The sequence below is a fragment of the Camelus dromedarius genome, chromosome 15, assembly GCF_036321535.1.
Source record: "Camelus dromedarius isolate mCamDro1 chromosome 15, mCamDro1.pat, whole genome shotgun sequence".
In the NCBI taxonomy this organism is placed as follows: domain Eukaryota; kingdom Metazoa; phylum Chordata; class Mammalia; order Artiodactyla; family Camelidae; genus Camelus; species Camelus dromedarius.
In genome coordinates, this window is record NC_087450.1 from 18490697 (window position 1) to 18513715 (window position 23019).

A 23019-nucleotide genomic window follows, 5' to 3' on the forward strand; every position below is an offset into this window, starting at 1 on the left:
TTATCCAATAGAAGTCAAGCATTCAAATGAAAAGGTGATAACTTCTGCAACTGACATTTATCTTTTAAATTTTATTTTCAATATGACTCTTAAGTTTTATAAGATAGGGAAATTTTACAGTCTTACAGGCTCTTTAAAAGATCTAAATATGAAGTTCCCCAGGATTTTTGAAAATGTATTATAAGATTAATGTTTATTACAGATTATTTTTCCTAGGAGGAGTAGATGCCTTGAAACAGTAGATTCCAACTAACAGATCTTTTTTTTTCCTTAAGAAAACCCTGTTTAAAGAACAGATTTTTCTTAGGATCTGCTACTAAATACATCCAGAAATTTTAATATACTTCTTGAATTAACACAGTGCTGATTCTGGGCATCCATGTGGAATTTTCATGTATAATTCAAGTTACTGCATATATAAACAGGTAGTTGCATGTGCAGTTTCCCCACTAGGGAGCATTTATGAGATTTTTTTCATATGCTTGTTATGCGAGCCTTTGGAAATTTTGACATGAAAGGTGTAGCTTACAATTTAAGAAGCTGAGATAGATCATAGTTTAAAATAGAATGCTGTCATATGTAAACGTGTCAGTGGTTGCTGCCAATATTCTAAGATTTTTGGAGTTTGACTCTTAGAATAGGTCAGTTAGTGTAATGTTGAAGGAAAACTGTTGCAAGGCGAGAGCTTCCATTCTAAATCCTTATAATCATCACAAAATGTGTTTGGGGTTAAAAGGATATCGCCACTGTTACTAGAAGAATGCAAAACACACGTTTTCCTCAGGAGGGAGCCAGAAGTGTCATCCTCCTACGTGGAAGCAACGTGTAATCAGAATTCCTTTACCTGACCATCATTATCCATATTTCCACAAACACAGACAGGGGTTAATTTTAAAAAGAGGAGTCCCTAATTATACTACTGAGATATTAAAGCTTCTCCATTCTCACCTTTTCCAACCTTCACTGTGCTCCTTAAACTCACATGATCAGCTCCCTGCCCTCAACAGAGAATCTCACCTTTTAACTGGCACTTCATTAATTTCATCTGCTTCTCACCACCCACCCACCCACTTATGTACATGTGCTTTAATCTTTCTTTTTCAGTTCAGTGGAAAAGGAGACCTTCCTCTTGTCCAGGACTAGTTCCACTGCTAGTTCCTTTCTGGATTCCAAAACATTCCCTCTAACACCTTTCCTCTGTCACCCTCCCCACTCCCCCCATGAATCTGGCTATAGCAGCAGGTACAAACCCAAGCCACACCATAAAACATACGTTCATCTCTTCCTTAAATTTGTTTCCCTCTGTTATTAATCTAATGTCCATCTTTCTTTCATAGTCAAACTCACTGGAATAATAGTAAACACAGAAATTCTTGGTTTCTTTATCTCCCATTCACTCTTCACAGCACCGCTTTTTGGCTCTTGCCTTCAGTGTTCTCCTGAAAGTACTCTTGAAAAGGCCAACAGTGACTTCCTACTTGATACACATATTTCTTCTATGTTACTTGATGACTTCTCAGCATTTGATGGTTGCAAACCACTTCCACTGTCATTGAACTCTCATTGTACTGGCCTTCTGTGATCCCAGATGCAACTTTTTGTCATTTTTTAATGCTCTTCTTCTGCCTCCTCGTGAAAATGTTGAGGCTCTCTAAGGTTCCATTTTTAGCTCTTCTCCCATTTTACACAGATGGAGACTTTATTTTTGATTTTGGTATCCCATCTCTGACTTCAGTCCAGACCACTCCTGATTCCACATCCACATATTCACCAGACTTGCTGGGTACCTCCCCTTGGAGGTATACAGGTGCCTCAGACATATTGTGGCAGACATGAAGTCATCATCTTTCTCCTTGCTTCTCCTCCTGTATTCTCCAGTTTGGGAGATGGTAGAGTTATTTAGATGGAATCCCAAGTCAAAAGTTATCCTAGAATCCTCCCTCACCCCTAGTGCCATATCCAGTCAGTGACCAGATCCCATCTGCCTTCTAAATACATACTGTCAAAACTGTCTCATTCTATTCAGCCTTGCTGTCATTACCATAATCTAGACCTTCCCTATTGTACCATGATCAAGCAGTGGCCCTCTGTCTGTAATGTTCTGCCTTCCACTCTTCCCAACCCACCGCTCAGTTAATCCCTTGAACTGCCATCAGAGTGCAGATTTGGTCATAGATTCTACACTGTGAAGTCCTTCAGTGCTTAGTAAGCCCTGTCTGCCTCTCGGGCTTCATCTCTGCGGCTGTGATGCCCTAGCGTAGCTCCGCAGTCACGGCTTGTGCTCTCACTCTCCTTTGCAGAGTGGTTTGATAGTATTCCATCTACCTAGAGTGCTCTCACAGAGCCTACAAGATCAGGGAAAGTTTAAATGTTCAAATGATGACATCAGACAGATAATTAAAGCTAACTTCTTCCCTCTCATAAGATTTTGAAAATCACAGCAATTTGGATGTGTGTGCACGTGTGTGTGTCTGTCACACTGTCTAAAAAACAAGTAGCGTGATTTTTCTCTTAGAACTTGGTAAGAAGTATATTTTCTTCAAATGAATTATTTTTAATGAGTTATTTAAATTTTAGTTTACTCAGGTGGTAGTTTATTGCTGGAAAGACAATCCTTTCTCCATTGAATTAGCTTGACCATATGTGTGTGTGTCTATGAAAAGACTTCTTTCCCACTGATCTGTATGTCTGTACTTAAGTGAGTACCGCACTGTCTTAATTACTGTGACTTTACAGTAAGTCTTGAAGCCAGGTACTATTAGTCCTCCAATTTTGTTATTTTTCAGAATTGTTTGGCTATTCAAAGATCCTTTGAATTTCTATATAAGTTTTAAAACTGACTTGTCAGTTTCTACAGGAACACCTGGTGAGATTTTGATTGAAATTACATTGAATCTACAGATCTGCTTGGGGTGGAATGACAGTTTAACAATATTGAGTCTCCCAGTTTATGAACACAGTATCTATTCAGGTCTTCTTTAATTTCTCTCAGCAGTGTTTTATAGTTTTAAGTATAAAGATCTTGTACACAGCTTGTTCATGTTTTTGGATGCAATTGTAAATAGTATTTTTAATTATAGCTTTATAATTGTTCATTGGGATTATATAGAAATAAAATTTTAAAATATTGGCCATATATCCTGCAACCCTGTCAAACTCATTTCTTAGTTGTAACTTTTTATTGTAGATTACTTAGAATTGTCTATATAGATAACTATGACAACTGCAGTTAAAAATAAGTTTTCTATATTCTTATCCAGCCTGTATGCCTTTTATTTTGTTTTCTTCCCTATTATACTAAATAGGACCTCCAGTGCAATATCAAATAGAAGTGGCGAGAGAGGATATCTTTGCTTTGTTTCCAATCTTAGGTGGAAAGCATTTAATCTTTCACTGTATGTATAATGTTATTAAGCTGAGGAATTCCCCTTCCATTCCTAGTCTGCTGAGATATATTATCTTGAGTGGATGTTGAATTTTTTCAAGTGCTTTTTTCTACATCTATTGAAATGATTGTATGTTTTCTCTGGTCATAGATAGTGAATAATACTGATTAGTTACCAGATGTTTCAGTGACCTTGCATTTGTGGGATAAATCTCTCTTGTTCATGATTTATTATCAGTTAATATGTTGCCGGATTTGCTAGTATTTTGTTAAGGATTTTTGTTTATGGGAGACAGTGGTCTGCAGTTTTTTTTCTTTTCCTGTAATTTTTTTTTTTTTATCATTTTTGGTCATTTTTGTCATTTTTTCTCATTTTGTTCTTTGTCATTTTGTCATTTTGACCCTGTCGTTTTGTCAGGGTAAAAGCTGACATCATTAAATGATTTGGGAAGTATTCCCCCCTCTTATATTTTGAATTGTATAAAGTTGATATTATTTATTCTCTTAGTGTTTGAGAGAATTCACCAGTGAAGTCATCTGGTTTTGTGTGTGTTTCTGTGTGTGTGTGTTTCTGTGTATGTGTATGTGTGAAGGTTTTTTAACTACAAACTCACATTTAAAATCATTCAGGTTACCTACTCATTTCTTCTTGAATGAGCTTTGATAGTTTGTATCTTTCAAGGAATCCATTTCACTTAAGTTATATTTATTTCTATAAAGTTAGTCTCATTATTCACTTATTTTTAATGTCTAGTGCTGTAGTGATTATTCTTGATATTAATAAATGTGTCTTCACATTTTTTCTCAATTTAGGTAGAAATTGGGCAGTTTTACTGATTGTTTCATAGAACCAGCTTTTAAGTTCATTGACTTTTATTATTCATTCTTGAATTTTTATTTAACTTAGGTCTGATTTGCTCTTCTTCCCTTAGGTTCTTAATGTGGAAACTTAAATTGTTCATTTTAGACCTCACTTCTTTTCTAACTGAAACATGTAAAGCTAGAAATTTCCCTCTAAATATTACTGTAACCATAGCCAGATCTCACAAATTTTGATGTTACATATCTACTGTATTCACTTCAAAATATTTCCTAGTTCACTTTGTGCTTTCTTCTTTGACCCATAAGTCATTTGAAACAATGTTTATTAATTTCTAAATATTTGAAGCTCTTCCAGGTATCTTTCTTTTTTTTCTACTTCCTAATTCTTTTACTACAGTCTGCTGTTGTCTATGCCCTTGAGGTTATTTACACTTACTTTGTCTGTATGGTGGGAATATTACATAACAGTGTGCAGTGGTGCATCACTCCTCAGCTCCATGTTCAGTGACATCACTTTAGTGTTGGAAGTTAGCCATGGTGGGAGTGTTTACAACACTTGTTTGCTAGCACGCTTAGGATAGAAGGGGAATATTTTCCCCCTTGAAAATCTTGGTGTATAAATCCTTATACACTGAAAGTCATCCAGATATCTGCTGTGATCTGAGAACCCATTCTGTATGATTTCAAAGTATTTACATTTACTGAGGCTTGTTTTATTACCCAGAATATATTCCATCTTGGTTGATATTATATGTGCACTTAAAAAGACTGTGTATTCTGCTGTGGTTGGGTGAAGTGTTTTATAAATGTTAATATTAGGTCAAATTCACCAATAGTATTTTTTAAAATATTTTCTATTTTTACTGATTTTCTGTTTACACTTTCTCTCAGCTAGTCAGAGAGAAGTGCTTAAGTCTCCAAGAGTAAGTGTAGATTTGACTTTTTCTCCTTTTAGTGCTATCAGTTTTTGCTTTATTATTTTAGAGCTCTATTATTAGGTGCATTTAAGATTTTTATTTCTTCATGAATTTCCAACTTTTTATTATAAAGTTATAGAATTCTAGACTAATTCATTTTTCTCTCTCATCATTTTAAAAAAGCCCTACAATTTTCTCTGGCTTGTGTAATTTGAGAAGCAAATTTTGCAATTATTCATATCTTTGTTTCTCTGTACATCAGGTATTTTTCCCACTGGCTGCTTTTTAAGATTCTGTCTTTATCACCTTTTGAACAGTTTGATTGTGATTATGTTTTAGCTCTTCCTCTCTGGCTAGAAGTACTGCTTAGGCTATAGACAGAGTCAGTAAATTTCAGATATTTTCGGTTTCTTTCACAGTTCCTACACATTAATGTCTCCTGCCAAAAAACCACCCTGATTTATGAGGACCCTCCAGTGCCTGACTGTAGGCTTATGAAGGCTTTTGGACTGTAGCATTCATTGATTCTACCAACACACAAAAAAAAAAAAACCAGTAAAATTTTATTGCTTAGATAGTTAGGGCAATTCCCAGATTCCCGATCAAGTTGAGTCCTGTTAGGTATAGCCCAAGATTTCATTTTTATGTGACTTGAAGTTAGTATGAAGAATCTCAGCATCTTTTTCATGAATAAATACATTTTTAAAAATCCTGAAACCAGTGACTATTCCAGTTAGTGATGATGACGATGATAAAAGTAATGAAGAGTTACAGTAATATTTTATGTATTTTACAGCTTACAAGTAGTTTCACATACATTTTCTCATTTAGCTTTATGATTTTTCATAGAGTTTTTCTAGATTCACTCAGATCACTAAACATTTGCTAAAGGAAAAATTATAGTCATTTTAAAAATGTTTAAAAAGCCTGCTTTAAAATAGTAGTACTTGTCATTTAATTACACAGAAATTGTTAGTTTCAAATGAGATCAACCATACTTAAAAGATGATAAAATAAAACTAGAACTGAATGCTCCCCTACTTTGTCTTGTGCACTTGTTCCTCTAAGATTAGAAGTGGATTTTCTTTTCATTTTAAAAGGATAAGCAAATATGTTTATGTTGTTCTAAGGTATTTTATAGCAAATCTTAGTTGTGAAAGGGGATCAATAGAAGATTAATACTAATGATTTCTTACTCATAATTACTAATAGAAGAGAATAACCTCTAAATGCCAATTTAAAATAAATTGGTATGGGTATCTATGAAGACACTATCAGTTAAGTCTTAATAAAAACAGTCTTAAAAGCATTTATATAGTCAAATTATATTTGTCTTAAGTATTTGTACGTTTTTGACCCCCATGTACATGGGACTGAAGACAAGATCTAACTTAGAACTAATGAAGCTGGTCAATAAGAATTGTGTTGCATCAGAACTCTGCCTTTAAATATATACAACAGAGGCCTCAATGACAAATCGGAAAAATAAAGTTAGCTATTGTGATTTACCTAAAAATCTCACATTTATTTATTTTTAGTCTAAACAGTTTCATTATGTGGAGTTTAGATTAGTTTGTGCTGAATGATAAGCATAGGCTAGATAAAGTCAGTAGATGATACTTAAAATGAAGATTTAACCTCAGCCAGATTATTCTTATTGTTTCCTTTTTTTCCCCTTACAGAAAAGTTAACTCTGTTTTTGTGATTCTACTTTGTATTTTTAAAAGATTGACTTGATTTTACATTTTTTTGTGACAGGTATCTTCACACAAGGACAACTGAGCCCAGTAGACATCATCTTCCAGTATATTCACTGTGATGAGATCTTTGAGGCAATAAACATCCTGAGTAGTATGAACTGGGACACTCTGGGCTACCAGTGCTTCATCAGCATGAGTGCCATCGTAAACCATCTTCTTAGACAAAAGCTCACTCCAGAGAGAGAAGGTCAGACTTCAAATATATTTCATAATAGGTTTTGTATATAATGAAGCATATTTTATTGCCAGTTATTTTTTGAGAATGTTTTTGTGTTGTGTTACTAGAGATTAGAAGACAAAAATGTAAATGCCCTATATTAAACTGACAAAATCAGATATCAAATAATTACTCCAATTTGGTACTTACTGTATAGCATTTGTCAACATAAACAACTTTTCTGTGCATACCTGTGCTGGAACTCACAGTGCAGTCATTGTACATTTCAGTCTAAGCTCATCTGTAAAATATGCTCAGATTTCAAATGTTGATCAAGAATTTCATGTACGTCTCTACAGTCTGGTAGACAGAGAGCCCTAAACAAAGTCCTTATTTCTCCTTCACTTTAGACGTAAGTATTTTTCTCTCACACCCAAGTTCTTTGTCCAGACAATAGACGTGTGTGTGTGTGTGTGTGTGTGTGTGTGTGTGTGTGTGTGTGTGTGTGTACTGTAGCCCAGGTGTTCCTTTCTGTTTTCATTCTAACTTAAAATTCTGATTCCCCTTTCCCTTTTGCCTGCTTGGATTTCTCAGCCTTCTCTTAATAAGTAATTTTGCCCATTGGATCTCAGATGTTTATTGTCAAAGATAAAACACTGTTTTAAAAGAGAAAAAAATATATGTGCCACATACTTGAAATTACTCTATTTCCCAGTTATCCAGTATATGTTATTTTTATTATGAGTAATTTATTAACTTAATGTAGAATGCACCTAAACATTCTTGCATTTGTATCTTTACTTCAAATCTTTGCAATAAGCATTGACACTAATGGTGGGACATCATGGCCAATGAGGAACTGTCTCTAGGTAATTTATAAAGTAGGAAAAGCAGGAAATAATGTCAAAAGGGCTTTAATGAAGAGCTTTTTTGCCTACTATTTTCTTTCTGTGTTTACAGATTTTCTTATTCCATTATAATATGTTTCTAAAGTAAACAAGTTTAGACAGAATTCTGCATAAACCTTCATTTTAGTAATTTTAGAGAATAATCAGTAAGAACATGTTCTTTCAAGAAATCTGCAACATGAGACTTGGCCCAACTCATAAGAGGCCCACAATAAATATTTATTTGATGTTAACTGAATGTGCTTTTTGGAGGGAGTCCAGCCCATGTATGGAGATTCCAGGACTTCTACAATGAGAAAATGTCCAGCATAGTGCTTGGCCCACAGTAGGTATTCAATGAATATTAGTTAAAAATAAAAAGTTAACTTCAAAATCTTAGGGTTCTAGGATTACTATAATATTTCTACCTGCAGGGTGAGCTCAAGTAATTATTTCCTAGTATTGATTCACTCTCAAGATTGGGAACATAGTAAGGGGGGAAAAAGCAGCAGAGTCCCTAAAAAAAACCTGTTATGGTACACATAATTCATGCAAGAGATCCTAAATTTACAGTTGAAGAAATATAAAGAAGGTAGAATACTGACTTTCTGTCAGGATGCTGAAAAACTGGTAACACATTTTTGTGTTGTAAGATCCCTGTGAAAGATTATTAGTGAATTCACAAGTGGGCATTACCAGACTCCTGCCTTAATAAAGGGTATGTTCAAGGAACCATATTGAGTAGATAGGGAAATAAAAACCTTGTATGATACTAGGCTATTAAAATAAAATGCTTACATGATGCTGGGTTATCAGAATATGTACATTTTAAGTAAGTATATGCATTTCCCCCCAAGTAACTGCTAACACATTTGTAAAACATTCAGAATTCTTCTCTACTGAGATTTATTCTATCTGAACAAATTTGACATGGTAATTTGTTTTCCTTTTATTAGTGGAACCCAGTGAGCTCTTTTATTTGTAGCCGTGTTGTGGTTATCTTTGAGATCTTCATTTCTGCCTTAAACATCAAGCTGGGCTATCTAATGAATCTATAACTGTGCTGGGAGTTACAAGTATTCCATGGAGGCTCAAACATTTCAGACGTACGAAACATGCTGTCAGGAAAACAAGCAATGGCAGGAGAATCTGGCTTGTTCTCACAATAGCATTGCTGTATTCAATTTTAATCTAAATTGACTGCTGCTTTGCAAGAAAATACCCCTAAAGTTCATCTTACTTTACTGTCTAGATTTGAGATTAAAAAAAGAAATTACTAACAGCTTAGCCAAGTCCATAGCAATTACTCTGATGAGGTATTTAATACTTTCAAACCTAAATATGCCTCAAACTAAAGAGTTTTGCTAAATAAGGAATTGTTTATTCAACCCAGTGCTAGTAGCATAAAAATCAGTGCAGTCTGACTGTGAACTGTAATTCTCATGCAACACTCACTGTTAAGATAATTATATAACTTCCAGGTATTTCTGGGTGGAAACACAACCCCACTGGCATGTGTTGGTAAACTGTAAAGCAGGCAAAATGTGCCTTCTTCTCCCAATCACTAGCCCTTTGGTTTATCAAAACCTGCTCTCTAGTGCTTCTTTCCTAGGAGGGTGTCAGTTGACCTGAGCAGATTAGCATGCCATCCCTCCCAGGGGTGTTAGCTTTCACACTTGGACAAAGCCAACAGTCTTGTTGTTTAGGACAGGATTTAGGGAAGGTATAGGGATTTTCCATCTTTCTTTAAAATTGTAATAGATATTATTTCTCCAGTAAGGCTATTTTTATGTGTGTTATTTTTTAAACATCTGATACTGATTTCATCTGCTAATGCAGAAAGGTTAGTTTTCTCCTTTCATCTAAAGAGAGTAAATGTTGAGTACATTGTGAGTTGATTTTACTGGAAATACTGTTCAAACTGTGTTGCTCTGATGACTCACTGTTTTAATTACCCATTTGTGGTGAGAGGTTGATTCATTATGGATTTCTTCAGTTTTGACAGCTTTTTGTTGCTCAGAGTCATTGTCAGCTTTGCCTCAAGTGAAAGTTTATACACAGGTTTGTTTTTGTACCAGCTGTCATATTTTAATTTCATCTTTCCTGCAACAAGCTCACATTTCATCCAAGTTTGCAAAACCTGACTGACTGCAAACATGAGTATTCTGTTGTAATTGAACGAGTTTCACTTGTTTCAGTGCTTCTATGTTTGAATTCCACAGCACAGCTTGAGGCAAGCCTTGGAACCTTCTATGCTCCAACAAGACCACTCCTGGATACAACTATATTGGAATATAGAGACCAAATCAGCAAATATGCAAGGAGATTCTTCCACCACTTGCTCAGGTGAATGGTATCTTTGGATTAATTAGTGTCAGACTAATTACCTACTTAAGGAGCCATCTTCTTTAATTAGAATATTCCATAATATGGCTATCTGTTTTCTGACAGTCCATCCCATAAGAGGAAAACAAATCGTATCTTAATATTCTTTAATTCATCCTTTTTTTTCCTTTTAAGGACTATATTTGAATATTGTTTAGGGCTTTTACATCGTTAGTACACTTTAATATAATTCCCCGTTTGGTATGAAAGCAAATAATATCACCTATCTAAATCAACTTAAAAATGTTAATTGTACTCTTGGCACTAGAAAAATGTTTGTTTTAATTGTAGCTAAAAATGTGAATGTGCTATAAAGCTCTGAGACAGTCACTGGTCTGCTTTACTTTCAGAATTACTATAGAAAGATTTGTCCATTGTCCTCTTATATAATGTGGCAAGTTGCTCACTTCACTGTGCCTCATTTTCTTTGCTTTAAATGTGTATAATAGATTCCTTTAATCTTAGTGATTAGATACAAAAAAATAGATAATGTCAAGAAATTACTCTGAGACAAATACTGTATAAGTTGAAGAACAAGTACATATAGCATATTCTATATGTACAAAATTCAAAAAAGTTAGATGGATAGGTGGAGATGGATGGATGGATGGATGGAGAGAATTAGTTACTTTAGGGGTACCTTTAAGTGTGTTGATGCTATAAGTAAAAGCAAGGAAGTGACTAGCACAAAATTTAGGATAGTGTGGAATTGGTTAAGAGAAATATGATAGGAACAGGCACATGGGAGCCTCCAAGGTATTAATAATGTTCCATTTCTTAGGATGAGTGGGGTATATATCAGGGTCCATTAAAAATTACTACTTTCTTAGCTGAATTTATGCATTTTGTATACTTTTATAAATGATATAGTTGGGTACTTTTGTAAATGATATATTTTATAATAGAAAGTAACAGAATTTTCAATTTAATGTGCTAAAAATAATTATTACATAGAATTTACTTTAGAGTTTTATTTTTATAGTATAAGCTGTTCTTTTTAACTCAAGTAATTTCATGTAGTCTCCCCTTTTTCTTCTCACAACCCTGTTAAAGGGAGTATTATTATCATTTGACAAATAAGTAAACTATTTATAAAGTGGCACTTTGACGGGTACCCAACAGTGAAGCCATTAGAAAACAGTCTTTTTAGAAGCTGAGAAATGTTAATATATTGCACAAGTTATGATCTGCAGTTGAATCTTGCCTTTTTATCTGAACAACATTAGTATATTCCAAGAGATTCTCCACCCTAAGTGAGGCAGTCTTTTATAGATGACTATATAACAAAAATCCTAGGGCTGATGTCACATTTATTTGGACTTAGACCTTTGTTCTTGATTTATTTTTTTGTTTTCCCTGTTCCTGGGGAAAATTAATGAGAAGCAGACATTTTGGTGGCATACTCTTGGTGGCCTCACTGTGTCTCTGGCCTCTCTGACTTCATGCAGTGATTTGGTTGTGCGTAAACGTCACATTTTATAATGCTCTTATCCTGCTAATACTCACACATGCTACTAATGTGCAATTTTTTGTTCATTTGTTTTAATCAAATACAGTATTCTAATTAGTTTTGGATGTATTTTGATGAGGTGACTATTACTATCATTATTATTAGACTCCAGTTTTTCCGTGTGGTTACATCTGGAATTGAACGTTTTCCCTTAGGGTATACTAGGTTTTTCAAGTTTCCTTTTTTGCATGCTTTGCTACTCTTTCAAATATAATGAGTGTTTATTAGTTCTTTTGACACTGGGCTGTACATAGCATTATGAAAAAAGAAACGTAAATTTAGAAGAAATTGAATGAGATAGTTTAAGCTGGAACCATTTTTTTTGTTTAATCTGCTGCCAAGAAATTCTCTTGCTTAAGGGAAGAGAAAAAGGCCAAATACTTTGTTGTATTTGTAAAGTGCTAGGATTGCATTACCCCCTGTATGTTGGTTAGTCAGTATTTTAATACTCTAAAGAAAAAGTTATTTAGATAATGGAATAAGTCCTAAACATTAAAGATTATCATCGAGAATGTTAAATTAAAGATGAGGAAAAGGAGCACCATGCCAGGTAGGAAAATACCTGGGATCACTCACTGGTAAAGGTGAGGACTCAGGCTGCCCGAGTCCAGATTGGACTCTCTGGATAAACAATAAAATATTACATTGATTTTAATTTCATAAAGTATGCAAGGTGAAGTCATAGTATTAAATTTGTGATGACAGACAAGTATACTGCATGGGTTTTTTAAATAAATGTTTTTGGATACAATTTTGTTTTTATGTTGACAGTACAAGAAGTACACGGACATCTTCTTGTTTCTCGGCCTTTTTTGTCTTTAGCAAGTATGGAAAATTGTCTTGACAGTCTTCCTTCAAAACCAAATGAATCTAAACTTTAAACTTACTTCCCATGTCCTTTTGTGACACCTTTTTGTGTGTGTTGGAAGTGGTCAGTTTTTGTAAAGAAATGCTTCTTATAAATGTAAACTGTTGAGCCTAACATTAAAGGTAGAAGGCAGTAGGAGTATGATCTTAATAGAGTAGCTAAATAAAGTGGTTGTTATAATAAAGTTTTAAAGAGATTATACAGTTTAATTCATTGAGCTGGAAGAACTTACCTATGAAAGGTGTCTTGAAAAAAGTTCAGTTGTGTTATCCTTTACTCTCACACTCACAATGCTCTGATGCCAGATGTTGGGGTTTTTTCCCACACTGACCAATTCTCTGACACCAACTGGGTGTTCTGCAATTCAATTCTGACATTAACCAGAGTTAATGCAGGCCCCACATGTTAAGGGCTCAGTCTCATAAGACTACCCCTACTTCAGATGTCATTCACAAGTTACAGATCTCCAGGTTACTTACAGCTTGTCTGACTTGGCTACAAATCGGAGATTGCTACTACTCCCTTAACAGCTTCATTAATATTCCTAGAATGGCTCACAGAACCCAGGAAAAGCATTTACTTACTGTCGCCAATATTTTAAAGGACACAAACAGCAGATGAAGAGTTGCACAGGGCAAGTTATGTGGGACAGGACTCCAAGTTGCCATGCCCTCTTCCGGTGCACCACCTTCCCAGCACCTCCATGTGTTCACCAGTCCAGAAGCTGTCTGAACCCCCTCCTTTTGGATGTTTATTGAGGCTGTATTACATAGGCATGATTGATGAAATAATTGGCCGCTGGTGATTAATTCAACCTCTAGCCCCCTTTTCCTCGCCTCTGCCTGGAAGTCCAGGAGTGGGGCTGAAATTCTAACCCTCTGATCATGTGGCTGGTTTCCTTGACAACCAGCCCACTTCTGTAGAGTCTTTCACAAAGTCACCTCGTTAATATAAACTCAGGTATGGTTGAAAGGGACTTGTTATGAATAACAGAAAACTTTTTACTTTCACCTTTTTGGCTCCTTATCACTTACGAAATTCCAAAGACTTTTTAGGAGCTCCATGTCACAAACAGGACAAAGGTCAAATATATATTGCTTATTATAAATCACAGTATCACAGAAGGCACATGCAACTTTGCCTAAACTAAGTTCAGAAGGTGATTATTCACCTCTGCCTCCATGAAATTGAACAGTCCTCCAGAATTACTGAATAGGGAAGTATTAACAAGTAAGAGCTTTTTATTATAAACAAATAGGGAAACTATAATAGGAATTCCTAGATATTGATGAAATAAAAAGGCAAAACATTTCAAATGAATGTGCTACATATGAAGCTTATTTTACTAACATTGAAATAGATTATAAAGGACTAGTAGTTAATTCAGTTTTACTTGTTTATTTCCCCTATTAACAATAAGACTATTATTTTCTGACCCAAATGGTATTATGTGATTGTGGCACAGAGAGTCATGTTTTTTAAACATTTATGAAATAGTAAACAAAATGTTGGGAAAGGGAGCTTTATTGTCTAGAAGTAAAAATATCATGTTTATGAAATAGTGGTTGGAAAATGTATTGATGTCTGCATTTTCCTTGGCACTGCAACAAAAAAATAAGATGAACTGATGGATAGAAAGGGAGTTGTATAGATATGTGATAAAACAGTACTGTAAAATGATGATAAAATCCAAGTGGTAAAAATATATGTTCTGTCAACTTTCCTGGATGTTTGAAAATTTTTATAATATGTTGGAGGATAATATATATTATGTTAGAGTCAATATTTATACTTAGAAATCAGGAAAAAAGTAGTCTTTTAGAAATGGCACTTGGCTTATGCAAAATATATATGTTAGTCAAAAATAAACTGTTTTGCGACTAAAAAGTTGTTAACCAATTTGATTTATAAATGGCTTTTTAAATTTTACTTTTCACTAATGGAGCATGATGTAAATAAAACAATTATACACAGTCCAAAGAACAGTTACCTCAGGATATTTAGGGACTCAGAATTATCTGCAGAGAAAAACTTTCTGGTCAGATCATCCATTTAATAGGTATTATATTTAAAATTTTTGTTTAAAGCATGGTTGAGCTGGAAGGAAGCTAAGGGAAACACTCAAAAGTTGAAATGACAAGGATGCTGGATTCCACAAGAGTAAGCAAAGTGCCTCAAGGGCATCTGCTGGCACCTGTCAGTGAGGTGCTTGGTTTATAAAGGCTGTGTACTCAGAGGATTGGAGACAAAGCCTAGGGCTCAAGCAGAGTGGGAGATTGGATCAGACATTCCCCACATCAAACTAAGACCCTTGAAGAGCGGCATCTTCCCTGAGAGAACTAGAAGGAAGGAAGGTATGAGATACAAGAAAGAATGGTAGGCAAAGAATAATGTTAAACTTGTGGGAACCTAAAGAAAAATTAATCATATAAAACATAAACACTAGTATCTAATCTAAGTGGTTAAAAGTTAACATAAAATAGGTAAGATAAAGTTAAGATTAAAAAGTTAAGACAGTGGCAACATATAAATCAGAAGAGGAGTGAAGAAGTTAAAGAACTCTGAGGTCTTTGATTTTTCAGGAGGAAGGTAGAGATACTTGTTAGTACTAGGTCTTGTTAAGTAAAATATATACATGGTGGAATTTCTAGGGTAGTCACTAAAAGAATGGAAATAGAGTATATAATTTTCAGAGTGAAAATGTTGGATGAGGAAAAGAAAGTTCAACCCCAAAAGAGGCAACAATTAGGGAGAGAGTACAGCATTAAAGGGGAGGAAACATAGAAAAAAGGATGAAAAACAGAAAACACATAATGAGGTAGTAGAAGTGAAATCTAAAAATCAATAATCATTGTTAATGTCAGTGGGTTAAAATTTTCACTTGCAGAGATTGTTGAAACAGATTTTTCCCTAAGTTTTTACAAGAGATACCTAAAACAGAAAGTTTAAAAGCTAGAGAATGGAAAAAAAGTATAGTAGGTGAATTTCTAAAAGAGAGCTAGTCATGTTACATAAATAGTCTTTAAAGCAAAATCATTAGTAGAGATTACCAGAGATCCATATCGATATAAAAGTCAATTCACAAGGAAGATATAACAATTCTAACTGTATATTAAGAACACATAAAATAAAAATTGATGACTCCACTTTCATAGTTAGAGATTTTAATTCCCTTCCTGTGGTAATTGATAGATTCAGTGAACAAAGTATCAATAAGGAAATAGAGAATAGAATAATATAATTAAAAGCTTGATTTAACAGACATGTATACAGTACTGTATACAACTGGAGATTATACTTTTTTTTATGAGCAATCAAAAACACTTTTTTTAAACTGACCTTGTTCTGGCCATAAAGTCCATGAAAATTTCAAAGGATCAGTTATACTTACTTAACAATACCTGAGTGCCACATGCCAGGCACTATATTTAGAGGTAAGATATAGCAATTAACAAAACAGAGACATACAAAAAAATCTATGACATCATAAAGTTTATGTTTAGTGAAGGAAACATGTAAATAAGCAGGTAAAATATATTGAATGTTAGGTAGTAATATGTACCATGAAGGAGAACAAAGAAGCAACAGAAACTAGGGACTATGGGGTGGTGAGGCCTCATTAAGAAGGTGAAATACGAGTTAAATCCTCACAGTTTGGCTGGAACAGTGAATGAGAGGCAGAATAGCAAGAGACTGGGTCAGAGGGGTAGCAGGTGGCTCAGTAATATAGGACTTTTGTTGGCTATTGTAAGGAATTGAAATTTTTCTCGTGAATAATAAGGGAAGTAAATAGATGATTTGGAACCAACCAGTGAATGAATCACTCCAATGCTATGTTAAGAATAGACCTTTGAAGGGCAAGGGCAAGGAGACCATTTGGGAGGCTATTGCAGTAATTGAATGAGAAATGGTGGCCATACAGAGCAGACCAGTAGCACAAGAGATGAGGACAGAGTGGTTGGAGTTTGGACATATTGAAGGTTAGCTAACAGCATTTGCCAACAAATTGGACAAAGAATATGATAGATAAGTCAAGGATGACTTCAAGTGTTTAGATCTCAGCAACTAGAAAGATGGAGTTGCCATTGACACTACTGGTAAGACTGAAGAAAGAACAGGTAGTGGGAAAAGGTCACAAGATTGGTTTTGAACATATTCAGTTTAAGGAATTCAGAGGTGATTTCTGAGACAGAGTTATAAAGGGAAATACATAGCCTTAAATGTTTATATTAGAGCAGAAGAAAGACTCAAAACTAAAGAGCCATGCAGTTTGAAATATTATTTACAATAGCTAAGATATGGAAGCAACCTAAATGTCCATCAATAAATGAATGGGTAAAGAAGATGTGGTATATGTTAATACAATGGAATATTACGAAGTCATAAAAAATGAAACCTTGCCACTTGGAACAACGTGGATACACCTTGAAGGTATTATGCTAAGTGAAATAAGTCAGACAGAAAAAGACAAATACCATGATTTTTCTTATATGTGGAATCTAAAAAACAAAACAAATGTAACACACATGAAAAAACAGAAATGGACTTATAGATTCAGAGAACAAAGGTGGTAGCCAAAGAGGAGGTGGAGGGGGAATGAGTAACATAGGTGAAGGAGAGTAATAGGTACAAACTTCTAGTTAGAAAATAAATGAGTCTTAGGGATGAAATGTACAGCATGGGGAATATAGTCAAAATATTATAATAACTTTATATGGGGACAGATGGTAACTAGACTTACTGTGGTGATCATTTTGTAATGTACAGAGATATTAAATCACTGCAACAGTAGGTTATACTTCAGTTTTGAAAAAGAACCATGCAATTTAAGAAATTAAAAACATTAGTAAGGTGAAGCTAAAAAATTAGTAGGAGGGAAATAATAAAGATACGTTCAAAAATTAATGTAAAAAAATTATAGAAGAGGGTTAATAAAGCTAAGCATCTTTTCTTTGACAAGATAAGTAAAATAGAAAATAGTGACCAATATTAGGGATATAAAAGGGACCTAATGATAGACATACCAGAGATTTAAAAAACTGAAATAAAGGAAATAGTATGAACAACTTCATTACAACAAACTTGATAAATCAAGTGAAATGCCAAATTTCTTAGAGAAATAAAAATAACCAAAATTAACTAAAAAGAAATAGAAGATCTGAATAGCTCCATAACCATTAAAGAAATTAAATTACAAATGATCATTTTTCCCACAAAGTAAGCCACAATTCCAAGGTGTTTTTAAGAAGTGAGGTTCCATCACTACTTACACCACTTTTTCTTCATTTTTTTTTAGGTCCTTTTTTCAAATGTGTATTTATTTACACAGTTGTAATCACTGGGTACATGAAATTTTAAAGAAAAAAATTCTAAGAACTGATTCACTATGATGGCCTTCTAAGAGACTTTTTCTTTCTTTGATATGGTACTCAGATTTAAGGATTGTTTAGCCCTGGAAAGTAGCCCACATACATTTAAACAGACCTTTGTTTAAGGAAAAGATGAAAGAGCAAAAAGGGAAAATAAGCAGAAGAGAACAAGGCCTTTAATGGAAAGCAGCTAGATGTGCTTTCATAGATGAAGGAGCTTGTTTTCATGTGGGCCCAGTTAGGGCTGGTTGGGAAGGAAAACCGGGCAGAGGTGCACCTTGGATTCCTGCCAAAGGGTGAGGGGCCCTCCACCATAATGACAATTTGAAAAAAGGTGGTGATACTAATCAGTAAAGTGGGAAACCAGACAAAATTGGCAGAGGGCAGGTACAAATAACTTGAAGGCCATTTTGTGAACAAATTTGGCACACTTTGCTCTTCTTCCTGAAGGTTCCCTTTTCACAGTTAATCAGGGCTATGAGCCAGGGGTGTGGCCCAAAACATCCAAAATGTTTTGCACTTGGCAGTGTGGCTTTCCTTACAGCATTGCCTCCCTATATTGCTCACATTCTTGTTCAGATATTATGTCTAAAAATCTAAATGGGTAAAAAGTGCATTGTTAAGAGGAAAGCCAAGATTATTTGAAAAGCTGTCATAATAACCACTCTCTTCCACTTGAATTACTGTAGTGGCTTAAGAACTCTCTTTTGTCCAGTGTGAGAGAAACAGACTAGATTCATTGTAGAGATGGAGCTAAGAGTAGGGATAGTCTGCTTATTAGGCATCATATTGAATGGATGAATCTTGAGACTTTTCTTTCACCCTAGTCATTATTATTTTCAATTGTGATGTACAAAATTTGTTTTGTGCCTAAATTTAGTTCTATTCAAAGTTGCTTGTTGCTCATTTTCTCTTGCATGTAACTCCCCACTGTCTTCTCTGTTACTTTTATTCAGTGAGTGATATACTAGGGCATGGGTGAAAGGCCACATTTATAAATAAGTCAACTGTGTCTGCAGACTCAGCACTTCTGATCAAGACAGTTGCTGACCTCAAACCCCAGACTGGCCTCGGCTGATGCTTCTTATCAGGAAGTCTTTCTTTAGTTTGGCAAATGAAAGGGATTAAAAGACACTAGGACTTACTCACATTCACTATATTAAAGAAATGGTCTTTAAAGTACATTTGAGTATAGCACCCAGCCGCAGTTGGAATGTACTAGAGATGACCACAAACCTGTAACATGGACTGTGTAACAAAGTTAGAGCTACATTACAGCTGTGGTGTGAGGAGAGTCTTTACCAACACAGCAAAAATCAAAGATGTCTTATCAGAGAGTGAAGGACATGCATGGCACGCAGATTGTGGCTGATAAGAGAGACATGATGACTCTTGGCTGTTGATGCTCACAAGCACATTATGAAGTCTAGGAGAAATTCTGCTTTGTTAGGTATTCTACACTGTTGGGGTCTGAAAAAAGACACACAAAAGAAGATACAGTCAACAATTAGACAGATTTTATTACATCTGCAGGTCACATAGCTAAAGGAAAGACTATGATATAATATAACAAATGAACCTCAATAAATGTCTCAGAATGTCTACCTTTATGTGAAATATATTTGTTTACTTTGTGTTTGATACAGTATAGACATAACTTTAATTATTCTTTAATCTTTTGTTCTATATTTAAGCTTAACAGAATTCAAAGAATTATGAACAGATAATATAGCTTTATTTCCATTTATAGTAAGTATTGATACCCGTCTGTTGTCTTCTAGAGGAGACAGGATAAGTAACATTCAGTTCCTATTGAAATGGCTGAAAAAAAGACATGGTGAAATCTTTGGTGAACACTCTGGTCACATGTGGTTACTGCTATGAGAAGATATATTTGTCTTTTAGTTCATAGGTTTCATAAATACATGTTGTTTAAACCTAAAGCCCTCCCATGAATTTAGCTTTTCCTGATCCACAGGCCTGTGCATTGTCATTATAGTTTTTAAGAACACTAAGCTACATTTTTTCCATCTTCTGATTGTAGAAGTAATACATGATTCTTTTTCACAATATAATTGCCTTCTTTTCGTGTCAGTAAATGTAGACCCACATCATGCATTATAAAGATGTACCACCATAATTTATTCACCCATCCTCCTATCTATGGGTGTGGACTATTTCCAATTTTTTGCTTCTATAAAGAATGCTATAATAGACATCATATTCATAGATATGATAAGATACACATGCAGACACACACATCTTTACACATTTATCTGATTATTTCCTGAGAATGAATTCTTGTAAGGGAATTTCCAAGTCAGAAGTTATTCATATTTATAAGATTCTTGGTATGTTTTGTCAAATGTCCCTGTCACTATTTTGTGAAATTATTCATCATACTCATAGTTGAAATAGTATCTCAAAGCACTGACAGTTAAAGGGGTAAAATCTAACGCCTTCCTGTTTTAATTTTTTATGTATTAAAATCTGTCTTCTTATTGAAAAAAAATTTTAAATAATAAACTTTATTGTTTCAATAGAGATTTCCTGTATACAATCTGTCCCCAACCTGCTTTAATATTAATTCTTTTTTTTACTAATGGTAATTGCATACATTTTCATATATATATGAGATATATATATATATAGGCTATTTGTATTATTTTGTGAATGGTTACTATTTAATGTGTGCCAGTTAAAGCTAAGGGCTTTAGAAACTTGATCACATTTCATCTTCACATCATAGTATGTAAGCATATATTATCCTTGTTCTATAGCCAAGGATATTCATAGAGATTAAGTAACTTGCTCAACAATTATATATAATATGTGGCAGACCAGAATTCTAACGAGTCCATCTAACCTCAAAGTCTGTGCCCTTCATCATCATGAAACTGAACCACTTCAACAGATAAGTTCCTCTTTTCTAGAGGTATTTGATAAAAGAGGAGACTTTTACTGGCATGGAGGGTCTGTGCAGTGTAGGAGGGTAGCAGCAGAGAATTTTGAAAATGGGCACATTCTTATTGTTCCTTAGCTTCAGTTTCTTGATTTGTAAATAAGGCTAATAATGGTATCTACTACATTGGGATACTGTTAGAATTAATACAAAAATCTCTAACAAAAGTATATGGTACAATCTTGCACATAATAAGGACCCATGAATGCTATTATTGATTATGGTATTGTAGAGGTTTAATTAGATGAAGATGGATGAAATGATCTTTTAGAACAGTATTTCCAACCTTTCCTCATTATTGCCACCCCAAGGAGAAAAAAAATTACATTAAATGAATTAATTTCTTCCTAACAACATAAATTCAGAGGAATAATATTTGTCAGGTAAGGTTAAGCTTTGGAGGGCCACAAACTATTGTAATAGCTAATATTTTTGTAATCACTAAAAACCAAGTTTTTGCCCCCTCAAAGGTGATACTGGTCCCATTGAGAATGCATGTCTTAGAAGGAAATGCCTCTTTTTAAAATTAAACAACTCAAAACTTATCAAACTCACAGGAAATTTATCATAGACTTGATGGAGGAAGTGGGACTAAGTGAGATTTCCTCATTTTTATTTAGTGTAACTGTTAAAGATTAATTTATTATTTTTGTTTGTTTTTGTTTGGGGGGAGGTAATTATGTTTATTTATTTACCTATTTATTTTAATGGAGATACTGGGGATTGAACCCAGGGCCTCCTGCACGCTAAGCACGCACGCTACACTGAGCTATAACCTCCCACTGATGTATTCTTTTATTGACATTTAGTATTTACAATTTAAACTAGTTTCAGGTGTACAGTGTAGTGATTCCATATTTTTATAGATTATACTCCATTTAAAACATGCTACAATACTCCATTTAAAACATGCTACAAAATAATGGCTATATTTCCCTGTCCTGTACAGTATATCCTTGTTGCTTATCTATTTGATATATAGTAATCTGTATCTCTTAATCCCATACCCCTATTTTACATCCCACCTTTCCTCTCCCCACTGGTAACCACTAGTTTGTTTTCTGTATCTGTGAGTTTGTATCTATACATTTATTTCTTTTGTTTTTCACATTCCGCATATAAGTAGTAACACAGATTGTCTTTGACTTATTTCACTAAGCATAACATTCTCTACATACATCCATGTTGCTGTAAATGACAGAATTTCATTATTTTTAATGGTTTCCACTGTATATACAACCACATCTTCTTTATCCATTCATCTGCTGATGGACATTTGGGTTGCTTCCATATCTTGGCTACTGTAAATAATGCTGCTGTGAACACTGGGACACACGTTTCTTTTCAAATTTAGTGATTTCAGGGTTTTTTCTTCCAGATACATACCCAGGAGTGGAAATGCTAGATCATATGGTAGTTCTAGTTTTAGTTTTTTGAGGAGCCTCCTTACTGTTTTCCGTAATGACTACTGAGTTACATTCCCACCAACAGTGACCAAGGGTTCCCTTTTCTCCAACATCTGTTATTTGTAGAATTTTTGATAGCTAGTTTGACAGATGGTAAGATGATATCTCGTTGTTTTCATTTGCATTTCTCTAATAATTAGTGATGTTGAGCATTTTTTCATGTGCCTTTTAACGATCTGTATATCTTCTTCGGAAAAATGTCTATTCAGGTCTTCTGCCCATTTTTTGACTTGGTTATTTTATTGATATTGAGCTGTATGAACTGTTTGTATATTCTGGATATTAACCCCTTACCGGTCACATCATTTGATAATATTTTATCCTTTTCAGTAGGTTATCTTCATTTTGTCATTGGTTTCCTTTATGGTGCAAAAACTTTTTAATTTAATTAGGTCCTGTTTGTTTATTTTTGCTTTTATTTCTTTTGCCTTAGGAGACAGATCCCAAAAAATATTGCTATGATTTATGTCAAAGAGTCGTCTGCCTACTTTCTCTTTTAGGAATTTTATGGTCTCCAGTCTTTCATTTAGG

The 23019-nt window shown here is 34.3% G+C and overlaps 1 protein-coding gene across 3 annotated transcripts in view; it reads left to right on the forward strand.

Moving 5' to 3' along the window:
- Positions 1 to 23019, forward strand: part of WDPCP (WD repeat containing planar cell polarity effector) — a 343492-nt gene that overhangs the window by 304228 nt on the left and 16245 nt on the right. For all 3 annotated transcript variants that reach the window (XM_064494449.1, XM_064494450.1, XM_064494451.1), the window contains 2 exons: positions 6883 to 7071; positions 10151 to 10274. In XM_064494449.1, coding sequence (XP_064350519.1) covers positions 6883 to 7071; positions 10151 to 10274 — 313 coding nt within the window. The remainder of the gene's footprint in view (positions 1 to 6882; positions 7072 to 10150; positions 10275 to 23019) is intronic.